At 35.9% G+C, this 16590-nt stretch overlaps 1 protein-coding gene across 1 annotated transcript in view; it reads right to left on the reverse strand.

Annotated features, from left to right (window-relative positions):
- The window catches only part of LOC133522452 (suppressor of cytokine signaling 2-like), a 71922-nt gene that overhangs the window by 13465 nt on the left and 41867 nt on the right, over positions 1-16590 (reverse strand). The window contains exons 2-3 of the mRNA XM_061857811.1: positions 3730-3947; positions 233-378 (exon numbers count right to left, since the gene is read on the reverse strand). Coding sequence (XP_061713795.1) covers positions 233-378; positions 3730-3947 — 364 coding nt within the window. The remainder of the gene's footprint in view (positions 1-232; positions 379-3729; positions 3948-16590) is intronic.

Below are 16590 nucleotides of genomic sequence, written 5' to 3' on the forward strand. Positions count from 1 at the left end.
TGCAGTCTAACGCCACAACGCGATTGGTTGAGGAGTTCGCATATCGCGCGCACTTGACGGAAGGTATTCCAATATGAATTATCCCTGACCGGCAAGAAACTCGGCGGGACACATCTTCCGTTGCGTTCTCTCTAAAGCCACTGACTATTTTAAGTTTTTTTTTAAGAAACAAATAAATTTAAACTATTAATAAATATATATTTATATTATTATATTTTGAATAAGTAGTTACCTGAAGAAGCCACATTCAAAATGCAGCCTAACAGATGTGGGGCCTCTCTCCGTCTGCACCGACAGGGAGAATATGAAGTTCCTATCTCCGGAGTCCCGGACCACGAATGCACCCACACTCGCTTCTTTGAGAAGATTTCTCGCTCCCTGGAAAATAAAAAAACAATGTTAGTTATATGATAACTTATTGCACTTCATCGGGGGGGGATTAGAGGTCTAGGGGGAAGGCCTTTGCCCAGCAGTGTGACATCACATTATAGGTTTAAAAAAAATAAAACTTCTAAATTTGTAACAACTGTTGCAAGGGCTTGAGGAACTCCTACCAATTGAAAAGATATTTGGTTAAAATTCTTAGATACCTATCTGAAGTTCACTACAGTAACGCCAGAATTTTTTCTTATAGGAACCGTGCACGTTGGAGGGTCCATGTTGTGGCCTCAATCGGAAACTTAAACTTTACTTTGACCCTACACGCCAAAGCAGGTGCGGCCTCCTACAGTGCACGCACACAGCGCACACTCCCTTGCGCGTTGTAGGTTCTGCCATCTTGTGACGTAAATCGGCAACTTATACTTGACATTTACACTGTGCCAATAAACAAGAGGCTCCTGTGCTGCCCCCTACTTTATTATCAACGACGCTGCTCATGAACGCTTGCAACTCCAACGGACATAAGTATACAAGGACACACGACTAATTTTACGTTGTAGGTACCTTACCCAACATATTTTCAGTCACTCGCCCGACATGATTCGGAGAGCTTAGGAACCGTCAAATTAGTTTAGTTTTGGTGACTAACGGCAGTTTTAAGTGAGGTAGGTGCTCATTATACTCATATTATTAACTGTTATACTATATATACTGTTATATTATATATATATGATATATATAAGGATATATGCCTGCCTACGAAGCTGATGGTCCGGGGTTCAAATCCTCTATGTATTTAAGTATTTATAAATATTTATATATTACCTATATATATCGTTGTCTAAGTACCCTCAACACAAGCCTTATTGAGCTTACTGTGGGACTTAGTCAATTTGTGTAATAATGTCCTATAATATTTATTTATTTCATTTAATTATATAATTTTTTTTATTGTAAATCCCATTATATTCAGTGGATGAATACATGGAATTAAAATTATAATAACTGTTTAACATTATAGTTTATGTAAAATTGATTTAAGATGACATTTGTTCTAGACTATTATTAATTATTACTGCTGTTAGTTTTAATGACGATCATTATGTGATATCTACTAAATACATATTTAGTTTGACATGTATTCCATTATTTCTTTTTAGTTTCCTGTTTCCTTTGTTTTGTAGTTTTTAATTTGACGGTAATTTCGAATTTGTTTTGTTTTATTTTTTGATAATTATTATTGACGTTTTATAATTATATGTTTGCATGCCAAATCATTGACGATCATAATGTAAATTCATATAGATTAGCATAAGAATAATTTATACTGTAATTTATCGTTATGAAAATAAATAAATATAAATAAAAATATATTAGTAAAAGAGTTACTGTACGAATAATCATTAAAGAATGAGAAAATAGGTAAATATTGGTAATCTATTGCTCTTCTAGAGTGAATTTACAACAGTAAATAAGATATTTTTCATGGAAAATCAATAACATAGTACGACAATTTCGCTATAAATCTTATCTCTTCTAAAAACGTTATCTCTGGGCATTCCCCACAAGACTGATAAAAAGATGTAAGTACAATTCACAGAAGTCATATAGCGCGAGTGTGGCCGAACTTGCCTAGTCTAAAACTACACTTGTACGGAAAGCATCTACAAGTAGTTGATAAGGCTACACGTCAAATATATCTGTCGTCATTATCTGATAGCTTTACAAAAAGAGATAGGCTTTCCATCAAAGAAGGGTCCTCATGCTCCGTGTGCGAAAGGACCGTTTTCTGATGGAGTTCCTTATGCATACGAAGCATAAAGACCTTTTTCTGATGGAAAGCCACATATGTCTCTGTGTCCTACATGTAGTAGTGTAATTACCTCAAAGAAATTTGAACTTTTTAAATAGGAATGGAGTTTCGTTCGATTTCAAAACATAAAAATTCAACCATATTTCTTTCACTATGGATTTCAAATTCTACCAATGATATTATACATACATATATAGTATAACTATAGATAGGTTTTTTTCATACATAAGGAGCACAAAAAATACTTCCATATTTTATTTCTATACCTACGAAAAAAACCGTTATTTTTCGGATTCCATTCATCTTTGCCATACTCGTTGTTAAACATGAGCTTGTCTTCTTTTTCACACATCTTTCGCTTCCTCGGATGCGAGTAAAAACAAGCAACTTGTACAATTTGTCACAAGGTAAGCGCTTCAATTTTGGGACGCCTATAACCTATCTTGAGTTTATAATAAATCATTGAATTTTACTGCCATGTTTTTATATCGTGGGCCTTAGGAGAATATGTGAAAAAAAAAGTGTGGCAGATACTTTTGAACGCGAAGTGTAGAAATGTTAAGTTAACCATATACACTAGGGTGCGCCGGCGTAGTTTTGCCTGTACAGTTTAACTGCACAGGTAAAGCTGGTTAATAGGAAACTGCACACGGAATGCCACATACGCTCATTTTACCTGTGCAGTTGGCAAAACTGCGCAGGCGTACCCTAGTGTGTATGGTCAGCTTAATGTATCTCTATTCGTAAAACTTTTAGTCAGTAACAGATACCTAATTTTGGCGTGTTGTTCTATCTGCTTACTATTGATAGTAACTGTCATACGATTTATAATTATTATCTATATTATATTAGGGAATTATGTTTATCAATACGAGATCGATAAATACGACGTTTTCCTCAAATAATGAGGAAAATCTAATTCAATATACGCAATAATTTGATAATGTTACATGCCTTCAATTAATTTCATAATTCATTGAAACATAACATTATCTTGACTTCGTGTTCATGATATTAATTTGTCGCATTACGATTTAGATAACTACGCGTTTTCTACGATTTCGCGTTATAGATAATGGCGTCCGGATGGCGCTTTTCAAAGACCAATTAACCAGAAACGTGACGTGATGCAACACCACATTGTTGTGATGTATGAAATTATATGACTGTAGTCACATCGTTTGCGTCCCGATTTGACCGTTAGACTCTGTTTTTTCTTCCACACCCACATTCAACGGTTTTCTGCGATATTAACCAGCTGTCCACGTTGACGTTGTTGAGGGTCTAATGACAAAACCCGATTCCCTTTCACTGTTTATTCTTAGTAATCTATACTAAAAGTCTGCTGAAATGACTTTGCAGCGCAAGCAGTTAATGTTAGAGCGAGAGAGTCCAACGAAGTCAAGCCCAAGAAGCGAAGCGCGAGCAGTGTCACCGTTTCAGCTTGGGCCAAAATTATTTTCACGATTTGAGGGTTCTCGAGGTATACAGGAGACTACAGCTTACAGATCCACTGGTATTAGTAGGATACACACCTGCCAATCAAGATTCCCATAGTACCATCCAGACAATCTCAGTGCCTTGACTGTATCAGCTAGCCTCTTCAGCTCCTCGTTGTACGGCGCGGGGTAGAGGGGGGACGTGGGCGTGGCGTACGCGGGGTAGTGGCCCTTGCAGCCCAGCAGCAGTTGCTGCCGGCAGTTGGGGCAGCAGACGCCTGGCCAGCCGAGGGGCAGTGCCACTTCTGTTGCATCTGGAAACAAAGGAAAAAATGGGTTACATTCAGATCTATAATCCGCGGTTTTGGTTTAATTAAACTGTCCTGTCACGGTCGCCATGTACGGATGGCGTTAGGAAGGATGTAAATCAAATAAATGTTATGCTCAAACTGAACTGTACTGGGTACTAAGCACGATTATAGAGTGTACATAAAGTTGCATAAACTTCGCGTTGATGACTTACCACTACAACATTCACCGTATGTAGCGGAAATGCTTCGTAGAGGTAAATCGACAACGTGTCGTGATTAGTGCTGAATGGGTTAACTCACATAATTCATTGCTAATTTCGTCAATTTTCTTCACATATTTTTAGTTCGATAGGTTGTAGCACACTATTAAGTAGGTTTTTAAGGTGTTTACTGTCGTTTGGCGACATTTTAAATTAATTTAAGAGAGCTACCAACTATTGCGCTCGGCCGACCGCGCTCGACTGGTTTGTCTTATACCCCGGCCATAAGCTGACGCCAATCGCCATTCATTTGTTTTAAGAGGCGTAAAGCCAGGAAATTAGAAGGGGACACAAGATGTGGCATGCCGTGTGTGACTTGCAAGGGAAGTCAATTACTTCGATTTGAAAATAATCTTGTTTAAAATTCGACTGTATCACTAGCAATTTTATACTAAATTTGCAGTGCTATGGCAGGGTAACGATATACAACTGATAATGAATGAAAAATTGTAATTTTTAGTGTTTTTTCTATTCCGTCAATTATAATCCTTTTCAAGGTTTTGGTCTAGCAAATTTCAACTAGTTTCCGTGTGTATTTTTTCATGGCAAAATAAAAATACAATTTTGCATGGTTGTTGCAAAAAATACAATTTTGCATATTGGCTGTTTTAAAATATTATATAGCATTGTGTGACAGGGATAACATGATAGTAGTGACAGTATTTTGTTTATATAAAATTTTATAACAGCCAATGTGCGAGCACCATCAACCACAGACCAACCGACCGGTATTTTTTGTATAAGAACGAAAACGGTATTTTTTCGTTCTTTGTTAATTGTTTAATTTCTAATTGGGCAAAAACACAACCAAGTCCTACATTTGGAGTATAAAAAAAACCGAAATATATGGGTATTTAGAAATTTTTGCAAAAAACCGGTTCCGATCTCCTGCAACCACCTCTCCGAGCCATTTGCCTTTGACTAACTTACTACTTTTGATATACCTCTATTAATACACACGAAGAATAGCTTCTCATTTTCTTCATTCAGATAAAAATAACGCTATTCAACCAAAAAACATGACCAAATATCACAAAGGAGGATAATAATATTAACCATATATTAACTGTATGTGAAGTGAAGACCTTTCATTTTAGAATAGAATAGAATAGAATAGATTATCATTTATTTCAGTATAAGTACACAGTTATACAATACATATAGAGGAAGAAAGAGAAAAAATGACTTATAACTAACTTGTACACTGTATATAATTATACTGAAAAAGGTGAACACTCAGCATAATACCAGGTCCTACTGAAGTAGTACGCTGACGCTGGTCTTCCGTGGACACCTGTAGGGAGCGTAGTTGCGCGCAGCTACCAACTACAGTTAAGTTACTGAGATAACTATAATAATTACGACGGTAAAAAACAAAGCGGCAATGAAGCAGTTGACATCATATGTTAGCATGACTATCATGGTCCAGAAAATTTTACAATTTAGTCTATTATACATCCGTTTATAAATATTCAAAATTCCCAAATAAATAGCTTGAGCAAATCCATAGATTCCACTATCTCGTTAAGTTATTATTCATGTCTCACAAGAAATCAACTTCATAATAATCATAATTTGACAACTCAGTAGTTCCACTTTACAATGACTCACTATTGAATACTATGAATTAGCCGTTTTTAGAACACTCACTCATCTTAATAGTACATAAATGACAAACTAAAAGCCAGTTCAGACGGGGACATTTTTCGCCCAATTTGATTAAATTGATGATCAAATCAGGTGGTGCGGACGCAAACACAAAAATGGCTCACAGATTCCACTTTATTCAATTTAAAATTATGACTGATAAAATGGAAGTGCTGACGCAAGAATACCAATTTGTGGAGGCATTCTTTTTTTATTTAGACCGCTTTAGTATTTCGGGGTTTGCTATATGTACTAAGGTTGATTGTTCCGACATAAAAGTTTAGACGCGGTTACAATAATAAATGAATAATAACAATACAATGTAGGACGCAGTCCCTGCAATATCACCATAAATCTAAAATTGGTAATTAAATTGTGTACGTGGGGACGCTAGATGAGATTGGTACCAATTTTTGATAAGATCGGTCGATTTGATCAACCCGTCTGGACTGGCCTTAAATTTAAAAGTAGCACAGATTAAGCAAGTTTAGAGGCGTCTCTCGCCAGTCTCGCCTTATCGCCTTAGTATCTACTGATACTTACTACCTACTTAAGATGGTTATTTAGATCCAACCCCAATTTAGGAGATAAAAGGTTTCCAATAACCTTTTATCCTTACTTTACTACCCTAATTATAAATGTGAAATTGTCTGTCTGTCTGTTCACGCTTCACTCTCAAGAGAGAAGAATAGCTTTTTGAATCTAACGAAGTAACGGTAATTTATTCTAAGAAATTCCATTTCGAGAGAAAACGGTTTCCACTAACTAAATCATAACAAATCACTTTGATTTTGATGTCGATCGCTTCAGCATAATATATTCTAAGTTTATAGGTGTCGCTTTTTTGAAAAAAAAAAATTGTTTTATAAATTTTGAAAAAAAAAGGAAAACCTATAAACCTAGTTTTTCATTGCGTCAATAACATACTAAAAAAGCGGCCAAGTGCGAGTCGGACTCGCCCATGAAGGGTTCCGTAACATTTATGACGTATTAAATAAAACTACTTACTAGATCTCGTTCAAACCAATTTTCGGTAGAAGTTTGCATGGTAATGTACATGATAGTTTTTTTTAGTTTTATCATTCTGTTATTTTAGCCATTTTGAAAGTGTCTCTCGCGCAAACTATTCAGTTAAGAAAAAAATGATATAAAAAACCCTAAATATCATTTTTGAAGACCTATCCATAGATACCCCACACGTATGGGTATGATGAAAAAACAATTTTTGATTTTCAGTTCTAAGTATCGGGAACCCCCAAAATTTATTGTTTTTTTTTCTATTTTTGTGTGAAAATCTTAATGCGGTTCACAGAATACATCCACTTACCAAGTTTCAACGGTATAATTCTTATAGTTTCGGAAAAAAGTGGCCGTGACATAAACGAACAGACAGACGGACATGACGAATTTATAAGGGTTCCGTTTTTTGCCATTTGGCTACGGAACCCTAAAAATCATGGAGAATGGAAAATATTTAGAAGTGGAAAACTTTTTTCTCTTTTTGTATGGTCGATCACGTGATTTACTCTCTTAAACCACTGAATTGATATTTGATAAAATTTGGCCAAACAAAAATAGCTTTTAGAGTTAGACCGAGCTAAGTCGGCAGCGGACTGTGTAAGTGTTATTTAAACTTCAATCTTCTGTGAAATTATGACGTTCGAACTATTCAGTTAATCATCGTCATCCATATCATCATGTATTTCATGAGCTGGGCTCTTGCTGGAGCACTTTCCAAGTATTTCGGTCGGGAAAGGCACATTCCCTAATAGTAATAAGCAGTATTCATTTCTTTGCGATAATTTTCCTATAAACGCCTCCGTCAATTTCTACGAAATGTATCACAATAGGGCTTTACATAAATCAATCTGGCTGGAAACCTACTTCTCGGAAAGTCACGTTTATGTATTTAAGCGAAATTCAGTACTAGGTATTTCATGAATAAATTGCTAGAGTATCCATATTAAGAGGAAAGGGGACGACCGCTTCTCCATACACATGTAGTCCCCATTTTCCTCCCTACATGTGGATATTAATATTAACCATAGCTATGTGCCTTTCGTTTGGTTTTTTCGATATTTTCTATTATTAGGAGCGAAAAAAATACCTACCTCTTACAATAATTAAAAATTCGAATAAAATCAAACGAAGCGGCATAGCTGTATGTATATACAGCTATGCCGCTTAACATCAAACTATGTCAAAACATTTTCAAAAATGTAAATACCCGGAGAAGAAAATAGGGACTACGTTTGTATGGAAAGGCGGTTTCGGGGGGTCGTCCATTTTCGTTTTAAAGGCAGATCTGCGACAGAGCAATGTGACAGCTGACATATAATTCCATACATTACAATTGGCGTGTGGACTTTAACAAAGTACCGTAAAACGTGCCTTCTTCGCTCGTTTATATAAACATTAAATTTATATGACAATCGCATTCATTTAAATTTTATCTGCTTAAAATAAGTATATATATCAACATACCTGCTACAATATAATAATTTGCAAATTTAAATTAAATAATTTTGGAGCAAAGGACATTTTACGGAATGGTAAAGAAATTTAATTTTAGTATTCCATCCATTTCATAGCATGTGGTTCCTAGTGACTTTCATATTGATTGTCACTGTGAGAAGGTATGAAATGGTACGGAAATTATATTCTATGATTCTACCTAAAAATGTACTTATAATTTTTTTTTATAATACAAAATAATGTAACACTACACAACCTAAAAATAGTATATATGTGTACAATCATTTAGGCTGCTATCACACTGGCGCCGCATCCGTGTATCGCATTAATGTGATACCTACGGATAAATTGATAACGGCCTGTTGGACTAATTAAAAGCATAAATATGTATAAAAGTTTGTATATTCACGAGTGTCGCTACTGACCAGAACTGTATTCATCAATAATTTACAACTAATATTGAAAATAGAGTTCTGGTTAATCCGGTTATAATATTAGCTCAAAATAGTTGAGAGAACTTTTCGTTTGTTGCGACATCTATTGTCAAGTAGCGGTACTGATAAATCTGCTACTTGATGCTAGATGTCGACTACGAAAATAATAAGTGTTTTGGCAAGAAAACTGATGTATAGAGTGAGCACTCTAATATGCTTACTCACTTCTTTATGAAGCACCATTGACAACAAAATCCAATAATAATGTGAATAACATGAGTGCTTTAGTGAAGAGATTCAGATTGTACTCGTACGGAAACACAGACTCGGGCAGGGCATTCCACTCCTTGGCCGTATTTGTGGAATACCTACCATGAAGCGATGCTGAAGTACCGATTGTCTGGTAGTCCGATGGTGAAATGGGGACGGAGGAATAAGGTTGTGCAATTCCTCAGCACACTCTCCGAAATGTATCATATAAAAGATCGTTAGGCTGGCAACCTTGCCACGATGCTCCAGACTTTGAAGTCGAGCATTCGTCAGATCGTCGTCATTAATAATTCTCTTGGCTCTCCTCTCGACTGACTCGAGCGCCTCAAGCTGGTATTTGGCTGAACCATCCCACAGATGTGAACAGTATTCCACACATGATCGGACTTGTGCTTGGTGTTTAAATAACATGGTGTCATAATTTGATACCATTATGCTTCTTACACATTTATCTCAGGTTAGCAAGGTTCATCAACATTTGTCACTTCAAAATAGCTTGATAATAACATGATAACTTTGTTTGTTCAAATTAAGTATATTCTAGTAGTGGAATATTCCAGATTAAGACAACTTAATGTGATACAAAAAGTAAAAATGATGCCTTGCATAGACTCGTATATACATTTTTGGTAAAAGGTAAAATTTTTGGTAAAAGTAAATACATTTTTGGGTAGTTATAACATTTATTGGTTAACCAACCAAATACAAAACCGCCTGGATCTGTCACAGAACGACCTGACTTTAACCTACATTATTTGATCATGTACTTAATGTTTTCATCTACCCTCAACTGGTTTAAGGAGCCATTTGAGGGTAGAATTTGTTTACTTTTATTTAAATACCTAAAGATAGAGTTATAAATCAACCGGGATATAGACCTAGACCTCATGAATCAATCCCGGCCGATTAAAGTCTAGTGAAAATAACTGAGAACCATTCAAAACTGTTAATGCCTTGCATACATACTCATAACTACACCTATTATTATTTGTGTCCATCTGTCTGTTCACAACTCAGGTTTAAATAGAATTTGATTTTTTCATAGGTCTAGTTAGACCTTTGGTATACAAGAAAAGCTATGCAGTTACCAGGGGCTGGGGCTCCCATACCACAAGTTTTGTTAATGATTTAGAGAAGAGGTCCAGAATGGAGGATAATATGTCAACCGGCTAAAGCAGCTATAATGGAGCCTTATTTACGAGATAAGGTTACTAAATATATCTATATAATTGGTTAAGGAAAAAAGAAATTTTATAGTAAACCATATTGATTGGTTGTTGACAGTAAAATACAAAACAAATACTCTTTATTGCACACCTCAATACAGAAAAACAAGAAGAGGTAAACAACAGGTGGTCTTATTCCTAAAAAACTTTTTAAAGTGTATTTTAGTCCATCCAAATCAAATTTAGTCTATTAATCTGAATAAAAAGCCAAATGTATAAGAGCTAATCATTTATTAAATAATATGCATGCACAAAGTTTAAATTATATGCATACATTAAATTCTGCTTATTTGCTATATGATATTATCAACACCTATGCCAGTGTGCATACTGTGCATTCATTTATAAATAACAACTCATTTAGATTCTCGGAAAATGATCAGACGATGCCAAGGTTGCAGCTTTAAATACAGGTTTCATAAAGAAGCAAATTATACACAGAAATATGCTAAAGTAACCATTTCCTAGATCCCTATGGGTCGAAGTGTATCCGCAAGGGCCCCCGGAAATTAGAAGAACCATTTCCTAACCTTAAAGTTTCAAATAAGCTATCTATATTGTTAAAAATTAATAGTAAAATATATTCGTTGACGTGTTAATTTCGTATAACTTACATTGTGGATATCTGGCTGCCAATGTCATGTTTAAAGGACTGATGCTGGCCTTTCGTTTCTCCAGCAAACACATTTGTTGTATAGCACTATTTGCACTACACGGCGCGCCGCGGGCTCCGCTAGTTTCCTCTCCAGAGGCCACGGTTTACCACAATAAAAACACACAGCACAAATTCCAAGCGGCATTCACTTCCATAATTTTCACAAAAGTTACTTTGTAAAGTCGCTTGCACGCAACTTTCAAAATCCGTGTTCCCGAAACGTCACTTCACATAAAATTTGACGCTAACTAGTGTTGAGCAATGTCCGTCAATGAACGGTACCGTGAACTGAATGAATGACCAATATTTTAAATTAAACGAGTTAAAAGAAATAACGCGCTTGTAACCGTACAAGACAACCGACTATGTCGAGCGACAGCTAACAACTGAGACTGAGTCAACAGTCGGCACCGCGTCTATCTATATTCTACACACGACTCGGAGCCCCGCGCGAGTAAGTACGAGCCCTCCGTCACTACTACGGTCTGCTAACAAACTGGCATGTCGATGCGAATGAAACTTGCCGCTGGCATGCCTACACTGTTTGTTTTCCTAGAATCCATTCACCTACCGACAATGATTTAACCATTTTATCTAGTCATTGCTATTTTGCATTGTATATTGTTGGTATGTTGCGATTCCGAGTAAATTATAGTAAAACGTGCTTTCACGCCTACCTATACCTATACTACATGAGCATCCACTTATTTCTAATTCAGGAATAGTATTTTTATGATTTATTGCAGACACCTTTTATAAATTATTTGATAGGTAATAAAAACTTGTTGCTATCAAGTTTTATAGGTTTCCAATTAAGACATTGCGTCAGATTATACACGAATTCTGACTTAAAATCGTTTCCGAGAATACACACCGAGGATGAATATGCAATTTAACCCGAAACGGATATGGTAATATCGGTCTTAACTTAAAACGAGATTCGCCTTGATCAGAAAACGAGGACAAGAACCGTCCTACTTATTATTCATAGTAATCCAATACTAATTATGCCCTTCTCCTATCGCTTAATCATCAGGACTTCTAAGAATTTTTTATTGATTCCTTATCAGTAAGTGGAACAATAAGAATGAGTAACAAGAATAAAATTATCGGGCGCATGCGATAAGTCAGAAATAGAAGATGAAAAACATTACTTCGATGTCCCTCGTGCTGTTGAAACTAATTTGTGGAATTCTCGTAACAAGGCCTCGTGATTAGCGATTACGGGCACGCGCGATTGTGAGGGGATTTTTGATGTTGTTACTAATGGGTCAAGATCACCAGTATAAATAAGCATTGATTTTTAACATGCTTCCCAGGATTGCTCATGCGCAAGTTTAGTTTACTTTTGCTTTTGAGATATTAATCGGCATTTCGAAAACGTATAATTCTGTGTTGTTTGAAAACACAATACGCACTACATATACAATAGTAGGCCAGACAATTGGTTGATTCTCGATCGGCATTGACATCGCATTCAGGACGCAGGTGTTCAATTCGCGCTGCGCCGCGCCATAGAGAGTGAGTTCTCCGTATTGCGATTATATTCGGCGTTCTCGGAATCCCTTACCTGCGCCCGCGCGGCTTTCACAACCATCTGCCTCGCCGCATGTCGCGTCGAAAAACGCAGCTGTTGCAACTGCCGAGTACTTTCAAATTTATCTCCGAGAATTCAATTTGGGACTAATTCCTTACTCGGAATGAGTTTCTCAACGCAGAGAGTACGTTTTATTTAAGTGCCGTATTTAATTAACTTATTGCGTAACAAGAACAAAAGGTAAACCTGAAGGCATTATGTTTTTTGTACGATCATTACCAGTAAATTACATAAAAGTAGAGCAGATGTTGATTAACAAAAAATGTAAGGCAAAATATGTCATTTATTAAGTCATGTCATGCATGCGTTAATACGTTTTCCTACTCCTCTACTGTTATCTGTCATTTATGCATTCATTAACACGAATATAAGAACATACATAAAAGATTTCAAGAAAAGTCTATATTGTCTATTCCTCATAAAAGCTCTTGTGCTTTTATACGCTATAACGTTACTGCGATTAATGGCTACCAACCTAACAAAACCAAAACGAATACGGTTTTAAACTAAGTGCATTGATGCCAACTTACAAAATATTCATTTGGTTGCATAGTAAAAATAATTACTTCATAAGTCAGAAACACGCATGTGACACCCGTAATATAGCAACACCCATAGACTACGAAGACCGCTTAGCGTTGCTTGTTTGTCTCCGTAGGCTACGGTGGCCAAAATTGAGAAAAAACTGTCCAAAAAATTAATTTAGCAAGTAGCAAGTACCAGGGCCTCATGAGTTACGAGGAGGTGTCGCCGACCGGCCGGCCGCGGCCCGGGGCGGGCCGGGCGCGTAACAAGGTATGCTCGCGCGTCTTGGCTATATACTTTTGCTGTAATTTGTTTACCTAAATTAAGATTTATTTTTGTTGACTCGTAGAAAAAATATTGTATGCAACGTTGTATAAGTAGGTCAAAAAATTCTCGTGGCGTATTCCTTTACAATGTTCGCCTACGCCTTCGGCTCCGGCTCACATTGTAACTCACGCCACTCGCCTTTTTTGACCCTTCTTATACAACTGATGCATAAAATACTATAATTAAGCATGCGAGTAAATACATATATCGAATTAAAAGACAGATAGTGGAAAAAAAAAACATATCTCTCTTTATGACAAGTGACAAGTCTATAAATTACATAAACTTGTTGCTGGCAGTACCCTATTAGGTATAACTTTAAGTTGCTTACGAATCTTAATAGCAATATTAAAACTCAATAACGTGTCACTGTGAATATTACCTTCGTCCTTTCAAGTCTTTGACCCCTCGGTTCTTTGTAACACTTGAGGTGAGGCGACCGATGGTGCCTTTCCGAGAAACAGTCTAGAGGCAATGCGTTTTTTCTATAGAACGCCTGTCGATGTGTACACACTCGGAACATACTTGGTATAATGATGTGAATGTGTGTGTAAGATTTTCTTTTAATATGATGACTTCGCAGCATATATTCTCAATAAAAGTAATTAAACATAATTATATGTAGTTAATGAAATTCTTTGTTATTAACTATTTCTTTGTTATTAAATGTACTCGTAGGTATAAAGTTAATTGGCTATTGTTTGTTGCCAACGTCATAAGGGTTTAATGTTTGTTTTGTATAACTTGCGATGCTCACTGATTTACTTTTGTTTTAGTATATATTCTCATTAAGTGAAATGTAAAATTTCTTTTAAGAATAAAGTTCTTTAAACATAATACAGACTGACTAGTTTATTACAACCATAGTATATAAAAAAACTTCTAGACATAATAATATTCCAGAACTAAATTTTTATTATGATTTCAATCAGCAAAATTAAATAATTGCACAAACAATCGAAAGCAAAAAAATTTTGCCATCCGGTTGGCAAAAGGAACAACTAACTAGTTTTTGTTCGTTCTATTTTTGTCGACCATCTAATAAGGCTTCGCGTCAATTGCCAAGTATTTCGTCATTCGTTAGATGAAAACCGATGTTTACCGGTACCTATACCAACATTGACTCCCGCAATGTCTGACTCCTATAACTTTCTATTATACAGCCATAGTTGCTAACTGGGAAAATATAAACCCAGTACTATATAGAATGGAAATGTAATCTTGTGGAAATAACTGACATTTTTTTTAACTTGATTAAAACTTTACAGAAATACAATTGTCATCCCATACTGAAGATTAAATATTATAATGCTATCTCATCTAGCGTTAGTATGTACTTTATTACTTGTGCTCTGACTTGAAATGGCGGATATTTAGTAATAGACTGTTGAAATTTTAATCCAAGAAAAGCAAATTCCTTACCGTGCCAGCCACCTGAATCACCGTTAATTTATAATAAGTCTGTGCTAAATAAATCCTTATTACCTATCTAAACATTTGCGGTATTAGTGTAGTCGTTATTTGTAGCTGAAACGTAGTCGAGCCAGTCGAGCGAAGTGACGTAACTGTTGTCGCCCGGACCTCGCCCAAGATACCTCGGTTCTAAGAATTTACCTATATAAGTCCGGTTTTCAAACACGTACCTATATTAGTTCAAAAGTCAAATCGACTCCGTAATTTGGCAACTTACAACAACGCGAAATAAAAACAATGGTGACAGTTGAATACGTTGGAATTTTGGAATCGGTAATAAAAACGACACGAAACTATAATATGGAATATGGATGATTCACTTTGAAATGCTGCGCTTGTGGCCTAGCGGTATGAGCGTGCGACTTGCAATAGTTGCAATCCGGAGGTCGCGGGCTCAAACCCCGGCTCGTACCGATAAGTTTTTCGGAACTTATGTACGAAATATCATTTGATATTTACCAGTAGCTTTTCGGTGAAGGAAAACATCGTGAGGAAACCGGACTAATTCCAACAAGGCCTAGTTTTACCCTCTGGGTTGGAAGGTCAGATGGCAGTCGCTTTCGTAAAAACTAGTACCTACGCCAAATCTTGGGATTAGTTGTCAAGTGGACCCCAGGCTCCCATGACCCGTGGCAATATGCAATAAAAAAAAACTTTGAAACGGACAATTTCATCATATTATATTATAAGTAGATACGATTTTTATGTGTCAAATATGAAATATTTTAATCTAATCTTGTAATTAACTCTCGGTAATTTTAAGATAATGTGTTATATTTAAAGTTTATAATTAATCCGTTCACTTGATTACACAACTATTTTTACGTTCTTTATGAAAGATCAGTTCCTAATATAAGTCTTAGAAGCTCTAGTTTAATAATCAGTCTTATTTGTTTGTTTTTGTTTATTATTTGCTTTGAAAAGTTATTGTATACAATGAATCCCAGGTACCAGGTTGATAAACACCCTAAAGCGCTCTTAACTGGCTTCACTAACCAAACTTACCTTCTGTAATGGCTTACCTTCGAAACTATAATTTAAACTAGAAAGCTATTTCTCGGGATATTCCAAGAAGTCGAACTGGAACAAGCTTGTTGCTCTATTTCTTTTAAATTATGGTTGTTATTAAGTATTTGTTTTGTAATTAATTTAGATCATATTCCGTTTGAGATTAAATATTTCAGACAAACCGACAAAACAATAATAATAATAGTTTACTCCTTGTACAGCCCGATACTGTAAATTACACACTTACGCCTAACTTTTCAACATTGATTATTTATAATAGGATCTTTCAGTGTCATCAAACGCGTATTGACCTGAATATGTGTGCTACGTTGATGTGACGCTCGCCGACGCCATTACAAAAGTGTATTGCATAGTGGACATTAATATTTTATTGTGAAGATAGGGTTCAATCAGACAAACATTATTAAAAAAAGGTTTTTAGCGAGTTAATCCATAAAGCCAAATCTTGGATTAATTAGTTAATCGTTTCCGTCTGATATTAATTAATGATAAAATAAGTATAAGGATCTCATTCGATAAACAAGTGTCGCGTCGGGTGACCACTGCCACCAGTAACAGCTAGAATTTTTTCTGTCATCTGCTCCCACTGAGAAAAAATCCCAGTAATTACTACTAATAGTATTAATTTACTTCGGTGTTTTCTTTTCAGTTGTTCAGTGGAAAAAGGCGAGATGAATTCCCAGCTGTTATGTTTCTGCCTTGCCAGTGGTATGATTCTGACGCTTTCT

Source organism: Cydia pomonella, chromosome 10 (genome assembly GCF_033807575.1).
Source record: "Cydia pomonella isolate Wapato2018A chromosome 10, ilCydPomo1, whole genome shotgun sequence".
Lineage (NCBI taxonomy): Eukaryota > Metazoa > Arthropoda > Insecta > Lepidoptera > Tortricidae > Cydia > Cydia pomonella.